Below are 17,902 nucleotides of genomic sequence, written 5' to 3'. Positions count from 1 at the left end.
AAGTGTCCCTTGTCGGATTCTGGTTTTGCCAGGCATTTTGGCATCATGTGTCCTGTTTTACCCCAACCGATGCGGAGGATGATTATGTCCGAAGACTCACAGTAGAATAGCATTTGTACTTTTCCGTCAAGTTTGGAGGTGATGATTCTCGGCGTGTTCTGTGCGTAGCGTCGAGATCGTTCAACTGCAGCTCGTGACTCTTTGCAAGATGTTAGAAGACCGCGTGTGAGCATGTAGGTTGAGAGTTTCTGGTCGCTTTTGGTGCTACAGAGCTCGACCGCCGGCCCCGTATGACTTGATTCTTGTAAAGAGAAGTAATGCACACCGTGTTCCAAGGGACGGAGAGCAGTGTCCCAGATCATGTCCCGGAGCTCTCTGGGAAGCTTGGAGAACAGTGGAAACGTAGAACTATTCATGATGGTGTCGCGGAAGCTCAAATGGGGGTCAAGTGAGATTGCCTGCGACCGAATTTGTAGCGTGGTGTTGTTGGTAAGACTGAAAGAATTCGAACGAGGATGACGTGTCCTCGTCCCTGTTGTTGTCGTCGTCGTCCCTGTCGTTGTCGTTTGCAGGGTTACGTGCAGGTTTGATAAAGGTGTTTAGGAATCAGACGTTCAAAAGAATAAGATGTTCTCGCAACGAGCAGCAAACCTTCGTACTTATTTATGTAGGTAGCGAGAGGCTAGGCAACAGTCTCAACAAGGTGCCCAAATTCCGCTGGGTCAAAAGACATGCGGGTTCGCAGGAGATACAAACACATTGGAATACAAAAGTGCTGATGATTTGAGTGGGCAGCGGGCGTATCATGAATGATTCAATTAGGTATCAAGGAATATCAAGCTAAGCGCTCGTGACAGTCTACTTCTTCATTAATGCCTCTTCGCCTTTCCCGTCACATCGTCTTCCTCACTGCTACTCAAGGTCGCCTCACTGCCGTTAACCCTGAAGCTGAAGTCCACCACACCGACCAGACTGCTGACCGCACGAACCAGTCCCTCCAGGTCGTCGCACACAAGTGAGCTGCACACCTGTAGCACCGCAAACTCTGTGTACCCATGCTGCTCCACATTCTTGACGTCGAGAATGCTTCCGCTGCCTGGCGGGCTTATCGTCTCCGCGAGCTCGGCCATGCCTGCCAGTGTTGAATTGTCACTCGTGACGCTAGGCTTGCGAGTCGTCGAACGGACTTCCTCGCCTGTGTGCGTGTGGACAGTGACCAGCCTGTGCTCCAACTCGCTTCCCCTTCTCTGGATGCCTGGCTGCGGCTCGGGCTCAGGAGCTCGGAGGTGAAGAAGCTTTCGAGTGAGTTCATTGGGTCGTGGGAGTTGCATGAACGGAGGCAGCGACTGGCCCGAGAGCAAAGAATTCGAGAGGAGGGTGAGCGTGGAGAGGATTGTGTGCTGTGTCGGTTCGATGCCAGCGAGGACTTGGTTTAAGGCACGGAGCCACTGGCGATCGCTCGCTGACGAGGCCGTGGATGGTCTATCGCGAGGCTTCCAGGTAATTGTGTACGCGATCAATGTCAGATAGCGCATAATGCTCGTAGACCGTCTGATGATGTCTTCGTAGGTGGCCCTGGGGAACTTGCCGCCGATATCGGGCTCCCACTTCTGCCACTGCGCATGGCTGTCCAAGCTAGGGAGCAGCAGCAACAGCTTGCCCAAGATGCGACGTCTCTCCTTCTCCATCTTCTGAGCGGGCGTTCCCGGCATCTTGATGTCTCCGTGGGTGTCGTTCATGGTGGCCTTGATGGTCTCTGTGATGACACTGAAGTAGTTGGCGAGCAGGTAGAGAGAAGCGCTGAGGTCCATGCGAAGCCATCGGCGATCCGTAATCGGAGACGGAAAGACGGTCCAGATGAATGCGATGGCACATCCAGCAGCGACGCAGGCAAGACGATAAGGAGCGAGAAGGTAGGTCGGGTAGTACGGCTGTCCTGTGGCTGCAGCGGCGACTTCGCCAATCTTCTGAACTTGAAGCTCATAACCGATGATGAGAACTTGGGTGATGATCATGATGAGCCATACGGGCATGAACCTGGGGTACTTGAGGACGAAGTATTGTTCGATGAATGTGAACAACCAGAGGAAGACAATGACTCCAGCAGTTCTCTCAACGACAATGTACCAGATGATGTACGAGAAGATCATGGCGACGAGTGTTCCGCCAACACGGCACACGAAGCCAAAGATGGACTGGCCTGCAGTGATCGTCATTCCGATGGCAATCATAATCATGGCCCAGACGAGACGCTGCTCGTTGAAGAAGGTCTGGGTATCCTTGAGGAAAGCCAGAATGCCGACAGTCATCGTCGCCACTGCCACACGGAAGCCAAACATTGATTCTCCTGAACCGACGAATGCCGAGATCTTTCGAAGCCTGTTGCCGAAATGCTGCCAGACGCCGTGTGCGGGAAGATGCTCGGGGTCCTTCTTCTTGTTGTATCCATCACCAGCGTAGACAACATTGGCGCCCATGTCCGCCATGTCCGGGTTCTGCTCTGGTGTTCCGTCCTGGGTGCTACATGCACCTCTCAGCCACTTCATGATGCGCCTTTGCGAGGGGATGATCAAGCGCTTCTTGCCCATGGTTCCGTCGGCCACCTTGGAGTCAGCAAACATGACCAAGTCCTGAACCGCCTCACCAAGCGCAAGCATGAGCTTCTCCATGTAAAGCATGACATAGAGTTGTGTCTGGTCGCGCTCCTTCATCCTCGTCTCCAATCGCTTGAGGTGCAGTTCCTGTCGCTCCAGCTCAGTGGCCTCCCGTCTCTCTTTCAACCAAGCCTTAAGCATCTCTCCCTTCTTGTCGTTAAAGTCCTGGACCTTGTCCGCGAGAACTTGTGCAAACCCAGACTCGCCTGGCTTGGGCAAGGCCTTCGCCCCAGCCTCCATTTCGACATCGGCGGTCTTTGACTTCTTGGGTTTCGGTGTAAGTTCGAGCACGATGCCCACGTGTTCCAATCCTTGGTCCATAGCCTCGGTGAGAATTTCGAATGGTTCGTAGAGTTGCAGCATGATATCGTTCCACACCTTTTGCTCCAAGGACTTTTCGATGTCAGTGTCGCCGCCCTCGTCGCTCGTACCCCATCCATGCTTCTCAGCCGCCCGCCTGAAAATGTCGACAATAGTGCTGATTCCATTCAGTGGGATCATAATGCTCCGCAGGCGGTTGAAGATCTCGCTCATGTCCTTGGCATCCAACTTGCCGTACGCAATATCTCTCTTGGCAAAGACCATGTCTCCATGCATCTTTCCGAACAGAGCCGAGATAGCTAAAGCAGTACCCTTCAATTCTCCCGCAGCCCTGGCCTCCTTCGTCATCTCGGGGCCCTTCGGCTTCTTCCTGAAAGCGCTGCTTGCTCTCGTTGGCTCGCGTTCCAACATGTCATCGCTGGACAGAACCTGCAGGTAGTTCAATTGCAGTCTGATCGATTTTCTGACCAACCCGATCGCCCCCTTGAATTCAGCACTGACAACCTTTCGGCTGGACACTGGGAAGATGAAGAGGGCAACACCGGTAGCAATGCCCATAGCAGAGAGCATAGCCACCAGAAGTCGTCTCACGAATGACTCTGCGGACGCGTCCGTCACCATAAGCGGCCCGAACGTGCACGCCACGTTCATGAAGATGGAGTAAATCATGACGGGGAGATTCATAGCCGGATACTTTGCACGCAGCGTGTTCGAGACCCAGATGTTGAAAAACAGCCAAATGCCACAAACAGCTGATTGACTCGAGTTGTAGATGGGCAAGCCGGTGGCCAACTCTTCCGCTGTCGCGGTGTTGTGTCGCGCTCGGACACCAGTCCACAGGGCCAGCATGGAAATTGCGGCACCGATGCAAATTCCCGACACATTGAGGACCAGATTCTGAAGATACTTGCCTCGCGGGAGAATAGCGAGAGCGAGGACTGAGATAATGGGCACGAGGTAGCCCAGGGTGGTGAAGTATTGCGCAACTGGTGTCGATTGGTAGATGCTGATACCAATGATCGGTGGTAATGAGCCCTTGAACATCATCATGACTGTTGGCACATCGAGACCGAGTCTGGTCATCAGATTGGGCTTCGGAGGCGGCTTCCTTGCCGCACTGGCGCTCGTCGCGTTAGTCGGCGCCCGCGCCGGAGCCGCAGGACGAGGCTCCGGCGAGGGGGTTTCCCGGTCGGCATCGGGCTGCTGTTCATCGGTACTCATATTTTCGGGAGCATCGGTCGCTACAGATTGGGATGAACTCGAGTTCACCTCTTCTCCGACGGATCGGAGAGTCGAGCGTCGTCGCATGCCGGGCATCTTGATGAGATGAGGTTGAGTTTTTCAGGCCCGAGGCCCGGTGTTGTTTTGTCTTACCTGATGATGTAATTAGCGGAGATCGCCGCCCATATGCTGGCAAGACATTGCCGACAGAGTTTGCGCTAGCGCGACGTTTTGTGGACTTTTTACTCGTTTTCGTTAAGACCGGATGGAGATTATTAGAAACTAAAATACCTGGCGAGTCAATCAACCACCACCGACTTGGCCGATTCATGCCTTGAGGGCACGGGCCTTCATCTCATCTCTTTCAAGGGATGAGGCAGATGGGATGGCCGCCGGAATGGTCGCACAGGGAGCCGTTCGGAAGATTTGGCAACTTGAGTTGGGGACATCGACGTTGGAATCAGCCTTAGATGGACTTCAAATGCCTGAAAGATCATCATCAAAGTCGATGTTCACTGACAGGCCTCTTCATCCAAGTGAGCAGACCATGGGACGCGCCAGAACTTGACATAGCATGGTGCCAGCGAGCTATCGAATCAGGGAATGACTGCAACAAGCCAACAGCAACTTCTTTCAGCAGCGAACTTGGCTACGTTGATTCCCTTTCAGCTTTAGTCGACAGAATTGACATGAACAGGAAACAAAATGATTCGATGTTGCCGTCAATATCGAAGCAATGTAGTATCGGCCCATGGAGGATTCTAGCTCGGTCCAACGTGTTATCTGCATGCAAGATCCCTGTAGGTCAGCCCTAAGCAGGCCGCCTATTCCCCGCCACGTCAGTAGACTGAACCGTCTCCTTTGCTTGGCAAACCAATGCCGCGTGGCCGTGGAAGCCGTGGAGTTGTGTCCTGGCAGACTATGATGCTTCTTTTGGCGGTTTTCTGTCGAGACTCGGAATACTCAGATCCTCAGCATGTAGGCCTCAGATGTCCTTCAAATAAACAAATGCTGATTTCGTCGTTTTGGGTTCCACATGTGATCGAACCCTTCCGATCCACACATCCGCGCTCAACTGCCTCTGAATAAAGGGCAGGGGTCAGTTTTCAACCCCGCAGATTCCGGACGAAACAGTCCGTTGTCTTCCTCCAGTCTTGTTCCGCTGCCTTCTCTCGCGTTCGATTCCAGGCGAAACCATATTTCGTCATGAAATTCCTTTTTGGAGTCAGTCTCAACTTTTTGAGTGCAATACGAACTGTATGTGGTGGGAGCCCAAGAAGAGTCTTTCGCGAGATGACCCATGCGACACGAAAATTACCAGGTCTCTAGCTTGTGAGCTATTTACTTAGATGCGGATGTCTACACAGCAATCCAGAGGTACCAATTAAGTAGCCCCTTTGTGTAGATACGCCTTAACTTCAAATTTACCCAGAACTAGCGCAACACGACGTCCTTCATCTGGACAGCCACGACAGACAGTCGATGAACGAGATTCCGGCCCAAGTGAGTGACTCCCGCATGCACGCCGCTCACCGCCATCCTTCAGAAGTCTCGGTAACGAGTTTCGTACTTCAAATTAACCACGTCCTCGGGGCTAATAGCATTAACCCTCTTGCTCCTGATGTCTGTTCTGTCTAACAGTTGCTCGTAGAGTGGGGCAAACTCCCTCGAAGTCTGGAGATGCGCCAGGCCGAGGAACTGTTTTTTGTCTTCCAAGTTGACGTGGTGCTGAACTCGATAGGATAGGTAGATTTCGTTGAAGCGTATGTTGGTGTCTAGATTATCGCGAGCAGCCACAGTGGCCATGCTGAACAAAGCTCCCTGAGTTACAGCAGGAGCTGCTCGCCGACCCATATCACCTGAGGCGCCAGAACACATCGTCCAAGAGCTGTTTGAGACCCCCTTTTCTAACAACTAGGGCACAGTTGCACGGTATGCGTCTACGGTATGATTGTTTAGATTCGAAAATTCACGAGGAGCTCAGCATATGTGAGTGGCTACTCACATAGATAAGTTTCAAAATTGATCTTCATAATCTCATGAAGAGCAGAAATCTCGAGATCAATCAGGCTAGTCTCCCAATAAAGACCACCCGCTGTTCGAAGTTGGGATCAATCACATGTCCTCGAAGCAAATACCAGAGGCCGCCTCAATCAACAACGATAAGGGGCGAAGAAGTACTCACGAGACGCAAAAACATGCTGAAACGGCGGCAGCTTGCCGGCGCGAACTTGATCAACGATACCTCTAACAGAGTCCTCAGATGTGATGTCCGCTTCGGCGATCGAGATTCCATCGCGGGTTTCAACGTAGTCGAATATCTTCTCGGCGCTTGTCTGATTCCGAACAACGGCAATGACTTTGCGCTTGGCTTGGAGGGCGCCGATAACGGCAGATACTCCGATGTTTCCGGATGCGCCGAAGACAAGAACCGTTTCTGCCATCGCTATAGTCAACAAATGGGTCGTGCTTTTCAGATCAAGTCCCAAAGGTGGTCGGAACAGACTGTCCGAGCAGGATGGGCAAGGCTTAGGAACCCATTTATACTAAAATGCTCACCGACTTTCACTTTAATTAAACGTGTTAGTTTACCGACAAAGATTGCATTCAGCATGGGCTCGCCATCATTCTTAGACGCGAGGTGACATCAAGTATGGCTCAGGGCTAGACGAAATGGTTATGCTATCCGAAAAGAGGACGGCTTCTGGATCGATTCCTGGTGCCGAGTTACACAATGCGGATATAGAACCAATCAAGTATCTCCCGCAGCTGGAGAAATGCATTCAATCGGGCCATCGAAGACGACTAGTGAATCTCACTGCAGATTTAGACGAGTATTCCCAGGCTGCACCCCGCCTTTGAAACTGTGTAGTTGATATTACCGGTTCATTTCCTGACAACGATGCACGGTGGGTAGCAATGACGGCGCATTGCTTTCCTGTTCGGTATTCTTCATTGAGATGCAAGTTTGTCGACGGCAAGCGAAGGAACAATGCAGCACCGACCGCGCACTGTGCGAGATCTCGAGTCGCTCATTCGTCGGGCCAGGGTTCCTCGATTTTCCCCATCCAGTCTATGCAATTCACGAATCACGACCTCCTCAAGGCTGGATTCTATTGCTTACACGCGCCATAACTTGGAAGTACTTTCAACGTTGTCAAAATCGTTGTCAAATTTACGACTCTTTCGAATGCATAGGTACGATCTGCTTTCCGAACTAAATCTCCTGACTACGTAAGTGGGTAGGTAGGAATAATATACTTAACAAAAGGAACGACAGAATAGGGGCAATGATAGAAAGTAAGCAAAGGAGCCGAAGTCAATGACCTGAAGAGAATTTTTCAAACAGTTTAGAATCAGATAAAGTTCATGATCAACGAGTCACGGCCTAAAAGGTTGAAAGTCATGATCTCGGAACATCAAATTTACTGGCTGGGTCCATCGTGACACAGACCCATCGCGGTTTCAGTTTCATTCGTCAAAATAACTAAAAGCACGATGAGATGAGTTTCGCAGTATACGCCACAAGTACATGTTGTTAAGTGATGGCGATATGTTCATGGTCATTGAAGATCAACATGCAGTCTTGTGCAGTAAACATCCATCAGTGCAAGAGATCTGTTTAATTAAGAACCCCATCATCTTTGCCTTTAACAGCACCAGTCAAAACTATCAAATGAAGTCTGCTGATCGACATACGGATTGTGAATTTCTCACAGTGAATGTTCTGTAGTTTACCATTCCCCACCGCAACAACCCCGATGTATCGCGGGCGTAATAGCGGTGAACTACTCAGACCGAGCTAGAAATTAATCTTTCAATGTGATGTCCACAATTTGTTTGGAACCCAGTCTTACGGCCGTTTCCAGCAACAAGCGGAGGTGTTTCCCTTATTGGGCAAAGCTTGGAACGAGGGAGAGAGGGCCAGCCACCTTTGGCGCGTAAAATGACCAGTGAAAAGGCTTCAGATTCTACGTCGAGCACGTAGTCTACTCGTTGAAAGGTCGCATAGAGGCTACATATAAGGCTGTTCAACATCAAAGGGGTTGTGTACCCGTCACGAGGCATGTGGGCTAAGTGAAGGCAGGGGAATTGGCTCAGCTGCCAATCCAAACGTAAGGGCTGTGCTGAAAGCCTGATGGCCACCGCTTGTGGCCACTCTTGGCTAGACCTCTACGTTACAGATGGCTGCCCAAACGACTGGGGGTGCGTGTATGGCTCCGTGCCGCTCTCGACAATTTCTACTAGCTGAAGTCTTACTAGTGCAAGGGGGCTCGGATCTGTCGTCTGCTCTTCTAAGAGGCCACACACCTGGTACCGGACTTGATGAAACGTGAAAGAGTGAGGCCCCTTAGGAGTCTGTCATCACCCGATAGCCCAAGACATGTGCCTTTTCTTTCTATTACTCGTGCAACAGACCACTAATCTGAAGGCGCATTCTGACAGACCCTTGAAAACATGTGGCAACAGCAAGCAAGTGCAGAGGTGAGATACACTTGCCGCGTATCAAGCTTGCGGGGCGCCTAACAGGTGGCACCCAGCCACCGGTTGCTTTAATGTTAGGCCATGTGGACCCATTCACGCGGAGCACCATGATTCTCATGACCACGGGATGAGTTCCCTGAAAATAGTTAAATAGCCGCCTCTGACGTATGGGTGGAGATCCAGTTGACGTATGATCATCAACAGGCATTTCAGTGCAGGTGGCTCGGATATCACCCCTGCCCATCTGTGGACGGATGTGACTCCTCCTAGATGTAGCTACGTGCCGCTCAGTCTCGGGCCTCAATGGCCTAGAACTGGGGGTAGTGGAAGCAAGGGAGTGTCTAGGGAGCAGTGCCAACTTGTTTTCTTGTTCTTACTCGCAAGCGGTTCTCTACCTAGACATATGCTTTCAATGTTTACTGTTGAACCTGTGTGTACCACTCTTTTCTCAAATACTTGAATGGAGATTCAATCACGATGTTTAATGCTCATATGTGTCACGGGCTAGAGCCCGGCCGAGATCTCCGGCTTTGCCGGAGCAGCTACCGAGATCCGGCTCCGCCGGATCCACTATTCTGCTGTAGCACACCGCCTAGCCCCGGTCTGCATCACTGATGCTAGGCGCCTATCCCTGTAAAGTCCTTTCCTCCTTCTTCAGCTTAGAATAGTCAATCGACGGCACCTCTACGTTGAACAAGCCTAGGGGCCAGCCCCTTACAATATGGTAATCATTATGACTATTCGCTACCGACCGTGCGTGACCCTTTCAGCTTATCCTTCTGACCCGGCGAAAGCACACGATCTTCGCTTTGTCCTACACCAGACACATTATCGGTTATGCTGCTCGAAGTCAGAAATTATCCGATTATTCCTTGAAATGACTTGCAATGTCACAGTCCTCACATCGAGCGCGATATACCCACACCCAAGATGAACAGTTGACGTTGTACTTGTATCTGTTGACACAAGGGTAGCGATCCATGGCCCACGTGTTTTAAGGGCCGGTGAGGTGATGATTAGGCGAAACCTGAATGATTGAGCTTCAAAGAATTACCGAGGCCATACGTCTGATAGGACATGAGAACATTGGAAGTTGTCGTCCCTTATGACTTCTTCGTGTTTTTATTACATCTCTTCCTTGGCTATGTCTCTACGTGATCAGGTCGGGTATTGAAGTGCTCAATAGTCAATTAAACCTTGGGCATCTTTTCGTTGCTTTTCTACCGAATCTTCCATATTTTTCTGTTTGATTTACACCACGATTTGTCTTAGGGAGGCCGGCCGGCCCCGCTTGCGTCCACGTCAGTTTCATGGGCTTGAAGCTTGGCCGGAGCTATCTCCGAATCCGTAGCTCTCGCCTGGCCAATAGACAGCAAAATTCGCATGTTTCGAAATATCGTATTTGAGAGGATGGGTATCTTCACCGGTCCCCAATAGTGGTGATGGAAACATCGTAGACAGCCCCTCCTTGACATTACCAGGGTCTGGGATGGCCCTAATCACTGTCCGACACCGCCATACCACCCTTCCCCTGCTTCCTATCCCGATACCTATTTCGCTTCCACCTATCAACGATATTGAGATTTCTGTCAAACGATCCATTTTGCTGCAACTGGCCTTCAGACGCATGCAATCCACTCGGAAGGTGGTCCAATGTACCGCATCCCTCGTACACCTGCAAGCTTAGGTCGGCGACCTCGAAATCTACAGCACGCAGTGATGATACATCTTCTCCTTGGAAGTATTTCAGTCTCCACGTGGTCAAGCACGAGATATGGTCCACATGCAACCTGACGTTGGCGCTTCACACGCACCTTAGTCCTAGAAAGAAGAAAATGAACAGCTCTAGCACTGGACTATGGATATTTGGATACACCACACACGCATGCTAGTGTGTTATTTCCGTTCGCGTAGATATGTACCACAATTTGCTGTTCGAGTCATCTGCGACGTCTTGGAGCTTTTCCACGCTGGCTTGCGTGGGACTCATACCGGTGCTCGAGCGCCAGGGTCCAAGGGCAATACCAGTTATCGGGTGAAGGAGGCCGCCACAAACAAGGGTAGTCCATTTGACGAGGAAGGCTGATGTGGTGGCGATATCATGAAGATTCATTGCAACAAGAGATGGACGTATCGTCACACAACCAGCTACACTATGTTTTGTGGCGTGGTCGCCCAAACCCGGCATTCAGGTACGTAGGGCTCACGCCAAATAGCTGGTTGGCTGACTTGAAACTGATTGGCTGACTTGAAACCGACTCTCCTCTTCCTGGCGAAATCAGGCCACTTCTATCGGTGCTGCCTGAGTTTGGTGGCTGTCCGAGAGCCCACAAGTCTTGCGTGAGGCTGGGCATCAAGTTCTAAATTCCCAGGTCAGAGAGATCGCCCGTGGATCCCTTGACCCAGCGGTTGGAGAAGCTTCACAGCCTAAACCCGCGGAGCCGGTGGAGGCTTTTGGTACGCTGATCAAGTGATGGGATGGCGATGTGGTGCAGCTAAGCCTGTTGAAGCTCGGTTCTGACAGGTGACAGAACTGGGGTAGCCTGCATTTGATGACCTTGCGAGTCTCCTGTCATTATCTCATTAGGTCTTCCAAGTCGAAGCCCACTCATGCCTGGAGAATGCACGATCTTATCTGCCTGGGCCCTGACTATGCTGCCCAGTGGCAATCCATGTCGGTGATCAGTCGCAGCTCGGTCTCCCCGATTACGTCCAACTACCTTGTTTCCGAGTCCGATCGAGTCGGACAAAGTGGATTTATGGCGAGACGACTGGTATTGGTCCCCAGCCAGTAGCTTGGACATTGGGTAAATTAGCTTTTGAAGCGGCAGCGGCTGACTTGATGCACAAGAACCCCTGTTCATATTTTGAGACCAGTAACGCAATCGCGCACCAATCGCGATTCAGTGTAACCGAAGACAACATGAAAAACAGAATATGAGATATGATTAGGTATTGAATGGAAAACTGGTTGGTCGTTAGCACATTGCAAGTATCTTGGTGTTAATACAATGGTCTAGACTAAAGTTACATGTCGGGCAATAACCCCTCGCCTCAGGAAAGGGATCAGAATACTTCTTTTCTTTTTCGTCGATTTCTACCTGCTGATGGACCCCAGCTTGCGCATCGAATTTGAGAAGCCTCTGTTTGCGCGCCCAACATGTTGTCGAAGACCGTCGCAAGCCCCTTGCGGGACAATCTCGGCTTTCGAGGGGCTGCGATTGCACGACTCAGGCAATCCGGCCGTCACCATGGAATAACTCATCGTCGAATATCATTCCTCGATGAATTGTAGTTTTCTTCATTTCTTGTGCATTATTTGACTGGGTTCATCTTTCAAGTTACACCAGCTGCCGCAACTTTCAGAGATGTATGGAGATAACAGCGTCGCGAACATGAACTTTGTAAGCCGTGTAGTCCCCTCTATGCCCTTACTTTAGGTACATCATCAAACTGACAGCATCAAGCATCTCTTCCTCAAGCTTCCTGTCGAGCTTCGCTTAATGATCTGGCGCCTAAGCCTTCCGAGGACCCGGATCGTATCAATTCGATGTAGCACGACCTCTCTCTTCGAAATGAACGATTCAAGCTGGGGGACCTCGCCAGCAATAATACCAGCCAACTTACACACCTGTCGCGAGTCGAGGCAAGAGGCTATGCGATACTACAAGTTGCGTTTCGGGGTAGCTGGTCCTCCCAAGATATTCTTCGATCCCCAAATAGACATACTGCACTTCGGCCCGGCGAAAGGATTCATGGCATCATCCGCGCAGTATTTTACCGCCTTGTCTCTATGCAATCCGACGGACTTAAGTGTCGTCAGATACTTAGCGATCGACAACTCCGTACTGGGCAATGGCATAGTCAAAGGCGCTGTCTCTAATTTGGCTGCCCGAGCCATCCGACAACTTGCAATGCGCATGCCTGAGCTGAAGGGACTGGTGTTCGTGCGAAACCAAGCTACTTCCATTACCATTAAAGAGGCGGAAGATCATTGCATAGAACTCCAGAGACTGATTGAGAGCGCTATGTGCGAAGTTGCTGGCGAGCTTCCGGACTGGGAAGTTCCTCCGTGGTTCACGGCAAAGATGGCATCAGGTACAAATGCTACGAAAGGTCGGGCTTGATAGATTCAAGAAAATAAAACCGGTTCAGCCATACAGGATTTGAGTAGTGTCGGGCTCCGATGATCCAATACCTTCGAGTCGCCACTTGAATTCCATGCAAATTCCTGAAAGCAGCATTGCGCCACAGTTGTCCGAGTGTCGAGAACACTATCCCGCTAGATCCGTGAGGTGGTCTTCCTGCGAACGCACACAGAGTGCGTTAGCTGGAAATATCAGCCAATCTTTGTGTATGAGCTCAGCTTCCGCTTTGATGTATCCATGGATGGGTATGGCTAGCTCCGACAACATGGTATAAAGGTGAAGGGAGCTTCCAGCTGGACTGTATTTCTGTGTCAATACAACCACCATTTATTTCGACGCTGCTTTTATCCTATAAAATATGTCTCTTATTCACATCAGACCCAGGCCAGAGCCTAACGGACCAGTCATTAGAGCATTATTTCATTCCGGAGCTGCGGCGTTTATACGACGAATACTTCAGCAATGCGGTGCTCAATCATATCGACAGTTCTTGATTGACATCTTGGCAGCGCTTTCACCTGAGTCTGTACGGAGAATTTCGCTGTTCTGGGAGAGAATTGGATATAGTCACAAAGACTGCATCTACCTAGACGTCCGCAACAAGCTCTGGAAAACAGATAACTTTGCCGAGATGGTGAGAACAGAGCCTGCTATTGTACGTCTGCAAATTTGATAGGGTGGCACAAAAACATCGCTAATATGCAGTCTTAGATGCACATGTGGTTTGTAATAGCGGTCCTGGCAAGCGGCGATGGTGATGGCACGGAGCCTAATGACGCCGTCGTGCTTGATCTTGCACGACGCAGCTACATGGAAGCTCAGGAGACATTTCGACAGGCTGGATCCTGGCTTTCGAAGTCACGATGAGTATGTTCGTGGTCTCTCGGGGTTCAACTTCCACGTCATCTGTGCTCATTGGCACGGCATGTTCGTTTTATGCCATCATTACCTTTCAAGGCTTTATAAAAAAATGCTGTTACTCTGATGGACTATTCTACAAACTATGTTGAATTTCACTTCAACGAATTAAATCCATGGTATCTGGTGTGAAGCTGAACACGTCCCTTGACGCACACGGGGCAAACGACGGATGGGGAACGGGCATTGCGGGCAGCACCATTCGTTGACCACATCCCCCTCCGCCTAGGGTGGCATCCTCAATCGACGCAATGTCTCAGCTCGAATGTTACAAGGATCCATGCGAGGCCCTGCTGGGCTGGTAGTGTCTGCCCAATTGCCCATCATCTTAGCGCTACCCAAAACAAGCTCCAGCCGCCCTTCCACGCGGCGTTCAAGGTTCGGTCGAGAACGGCATGCCAATTCTCCTAATTCGTCGCAGGTTGACCATGACGTGGTGTACGTAGAATTCGGGGTCCTTTCACCGACTTCCACTCCCTTGCTGTTGGTCGCTAATCGATGTGGGGCATTGACATTCGAAATTGTACATGTCTATGCCAGAAAGCTGCATATGCTTAAGCTGAGGATCCGCGAATGCCCAGTTTCATTTCTTATCAGGAGTTTAGCACACAGCCCAACGTCAGCGGGTTGAAGAATCAGATATATAAGGCTTGCGGTGTTCGAGGTAGGGCGCAAATGCACGACGTGAAGAACCTCGTTCAAGATCCCAACTCAGCAGCGACACGCTATTCTGCACTCACAGCATGAACCCTTATCAACGAAAATACCGAAGAATGACGGATGACGAAGAGAGAGCCTTCAGCCGGCTGTACCCGGCTGTCAGAGATGAGCTTAACGAACGCTCAGGGGTTTACACGTTCCAGGAAGGATCAAACATCGTCATCGAGTTGGCAGAAAATATCACAATGCCAAAGCAAAGATTTTTCAGGATCGTCGCAGAGTACAAAAGATTGAGAGCTCTTCGGCGCACTACCATTCGCTGCCCCAAACATTCGGCTTTTCGATCCTCTCCGCTGAACCCGCACAATGACACCACATGACAACAACCCGAGGACAAACACCAGAAGCAACTGTGAGGAAGGGTTGCTGGAACGATGCTTCTTTTACTCATTGGACTATGGTTGCAGTCTTCTTGTTGGGTGTGGGTATGCACTAGCAGGACGGACGGCTGCAACCTGACGTTTTCGGGGATATTATTCGTGTGGTGTGGGAAGAAGTCTCAGCAATCTCGGCAGATTCACACAGCCTCCAGTTGACGTTGACTGACATGACCTCTGATCCTTGCAATGAATGCCGCCTCATTATATCCCTAGCCACACACAAATGATTATATACAATTTCGCCCCTTCATCTGTTCGCTTGTTTGCGGTTCAAGAAAGGCCTGCGCTTCACGCCCGCAAGCTCTCGCTTATGTAGACACGAACAGAAGTATACGGGGCGCATGCCGGTTTGACAGAATGATCACTACGGAACGGGGCTTCCAATGCCACCTTAATCCCCGAGCACGGGGTTAGGCCGGGTTCCCCGGCACGGGCATGTCAAGGATCGGTCCAACCGGCTCCCAATGGTTTCTCCATCCGCTGCAGGTGGGACGCACGTCAATGTACGGCACGACGTCTCGACGTCTGTGCATACGTCCGTAATTGTGGAACATTTGCATTTCTGTCATGACATCCCGTGAACGGAGGTTGTCTGTTTACGGACTTGCCGCAGCATGCTGACACTGAGAATGGAGCCGCGAGGATCTCGCACTCGGACTTGGGACGGCAGCAGCCAGCTTCAGCTCTAGCTAGGAGGTTCAAAACGACTTTCATACTCGTTCTCATTCACTGTTTCTTCCCCTATTCCGAGTCAAGTCGAAAGCAGGCTGATCGGTCCGAAATCCCGAGGGTCTCATTTGTGACATGCTGGCGCCAGCGTGAGACGGAGTCTCGCACGATTCCAAACTTTCTACATCATCCCACCTTCTGGCTCATATCCATCCTACATTAATCTCTAGTCACACCCCGCTCGGTTGCTAGATCATACTAAAGATCTTCGCCTATTAGCCCCGTGCATCTCAAATGCCCTTACCGGCCGAAAGTCATCTCCCATTCTTGGCTAGAACCTTTCTCATTTCTTTGGAGGACAGAAACTTCCGAATATCATTGACTAAGTCATTAGGACATTCAAGAGCTGGAAAGTGACCGCCATGTTCATGCTGGCGCCAAAAGATGATGTTCGCAAGCTGCTTCGCCCAGTCCTTTGGACACTACAGACTCAAAGTTAGCGAAGCAAACACAACACATTTATCTGACTTGTACTGACCGGAAGGATCTCTCCGGGAAAGATGCTCACGCCTGTGAGAACTTTGAGATGCCCGTCAAAGGCTTTATCAGCTTCCCGCTTATCTCCAAACGCCTCTCTGAAGAAGCGCAAACCTGGGGTTGCCCCTTGAATCCAGTGCATCATGACCAAGTTGATGATGTCATCATTGCTCAATGCTTCGGGTACATCGATCCAAGATTGAAGCTTCTCCACGAACCACGCCAGAAGACCGATGGGGGAGTCGCCGAGTGCAAAGCCCAAAGTCTGAGGCCGTGTTTCCTGCATGTCGATGTATGCGCTCTGGTCTCTGTGAAAGACACTGCGAGTCTTCAAAAGTCTCTTTTCGTATTTCGAGTAGAGTACGCCGGACATACGCAGGCGAAGATAAGCAAAGGGCGCGGCACCGAAAGTTGGGGTGGGCGCCGGGAACGTATTGAAATGTTGCGCTCGTATAACACTGGGGTGCTGAATTGCCATCCAGCGAGTGATGAAAGCGCCAAGATCGCCTCCCTGAGTTACGAACCAGGGGTAGTTCAAGACATCAGTCATCAAGACTTTGAACGCACGAGCGACCACTGCAGGGCCAACTCCAGACCTCAAGGGGGCAGGTGAGAAGCCAAACCCAGGGATGGATGGCACTATAAAGTGGAATGATGGGAAATCGTCGTTTTCGGTATCGGTCGTAGTCAATTTCTCAACGACCTTGCTAGCTTCAAGAAAGGAACCTGGCCAGCCGTGTACAAATAAGAGCGGGATGGCGTCCGGGTTGGGCGACTTAGTGTGGGTATAGTGCAGCGTGACCAGGCCATAATCAGGAACTTGAATTTTGACAAGGAAATGGTTAAACGTTTTGTTTATTCGCGCCTGTGCCTAGTCAGCCTTACAATCATGAAGAGAAAGTGATAGAGTTGAGACGTGGGGAACCTGCCTCCTGGTCTTTCCAGTTGTACTCATTTCTCCAATATTCTGCCAGTTCCCGAATGCGTGCAACCTTCGCACCTTGAGACCAGTCGTCGTCAGTGAAATCCGTTTGTTCTTCGGGAAATCTGCAGTAGAGAAGCTTCTGCTCCGTGACTTTCAGAAGCTCTGAATCAATAGTGACAGAAAAGGGAGTCGGATGGTTTAGCTCGAGTTGACAGTCTTCGACAGGAAGCTTGGGCAACATCATGCCCCGACCAGCTGCTCGGTCGCCGCTTCTATGGTTTTGGTACCAGAGTTGTAAGAAGATTGCTCGATTTGGAAGGTGGGTGAGTTTGAATAGGTAGAAACTCCAAATACCTCCCCAGGACAGAAATGCACAGCTAGACGAAGGGAACGTACTGTTTATTCCGAAGATCCGAGTGCAAGGTTCTGGGGGATCAAACTATCAATGCATGAATCAATGTCACTGTCAACAACCCATAGCGCTGACGATACTTCTGTTGTTCCTGCGTTTCGGTCTGCTCTATTCCCTTCGCATTGAGTTGGCTTGCCGTTGTCCCGCATAATAGACCAGCCGAGCCAATGACGGCCACGATGAAGAGTCGCAAATGAGACGAATATGTTCAGACAGAAGCTGGCGCCAGCTAGCAGACCGTGGGGAGATGAGAAATTCATGCGGCGCACTTGGTGCATCCTTAGTAATCGCCCTCTGAAGAAAGGATGAACCACTTCAACTGAAAGAAAAGATACCGCCTCGTGAGGGACCTGGTGTACTAGGCCACGTCACCTGATCTACTAAACTGCAGTGATTGAGGGTTTCCACAGCTTTGACTATCATCCAGACCACGTTCATCCTTTACTACGCCTGGCGCTTGCGCTTGCACTTGCACCTCCAGAATCCGGTACCCACCCGACTGATCGGGCCCT

General features: G+C 50.7%; 3 protein-coding genes across 3 annotated transcripts; all 3 read right to left on the bottom strand.

The window, feature by feature from the left end:
* Positions 1-869: 869 nt before the first annotated feature.
* On the bottom strand, positions 870-4,292 carry CGGC5_v002511 (Uncharacterized protein; the record flags this gene model as incomplete). Its single annotated transcript, XM_032027127.1, has 1 exon — positions 870-4,292. One exon carries the CDS (start codon positions 4,290-4,292, stop codon positions 870-872), a length of 3,423 nt encoding a protein of 1,140 aa, XP_031876485.1.
* A 1,818-nt stretch (positions 4,293-6,110) lies between these two features.
* CGGC5_v002510 (uncharacterized protein) lies at positions 6,111-6,640 on the bottom strand (the record flags this gene model as incomplete). Its single annotated transcript, XM_032027130.1, has 3 exons — positions 6,111-6,136; positions 6,202-6,291; positions 6,382-6,640. 3 exons carry the CDS (start codon positions 6,638-6,640, stop codon positions 6,111-6,113), a joined length of 375 nt encoding a protein of 124 aa, XP_031876456.1.
* Positions 6,641-15,830: 9,190 nt separating this feature from the next.
* CGGC5_v002509 (putative epoxide hydrolase) lies at positions 15,831-16,603 on the bottom strand (the record flags this gene model as incomplete). Its single annotated transcript, XM_032027132.2, has 2 exons — positions 15,831-15,998; positions 16,055-16,603. 2 exons carry the CDS (start codon positions 16,601-16,603, stop codon positions 15,831-15,833), a joined length of 717 nt encoding a protein of 238 aa, XP_031876457.2.
* Between the last annotated feature and the right edge of the window lie 1,299 nt (positions 16,604-17,902).

This window comes from Colletotrichum fructicola (genome assembly GCF_000319635.2).
Source record: "Colletotrichum fructicola Nara gc5 chromosome Unknown KSG_Nara_v1_contig01, whole genome shotgun sequence".
NCBI classification, from domain to species: Eukaryota; Fungi; Ascomycota; class Sordariomycetes; order Glomerellales; family Glomerellaceae; genus Colletotrichum; species Colletotrichum fructicola.
The sequence above is the reverse complement of the archived record's forward strand: the minus strand, read 5'-3'. Positions and strand labels throughout refer to the sequence as shown.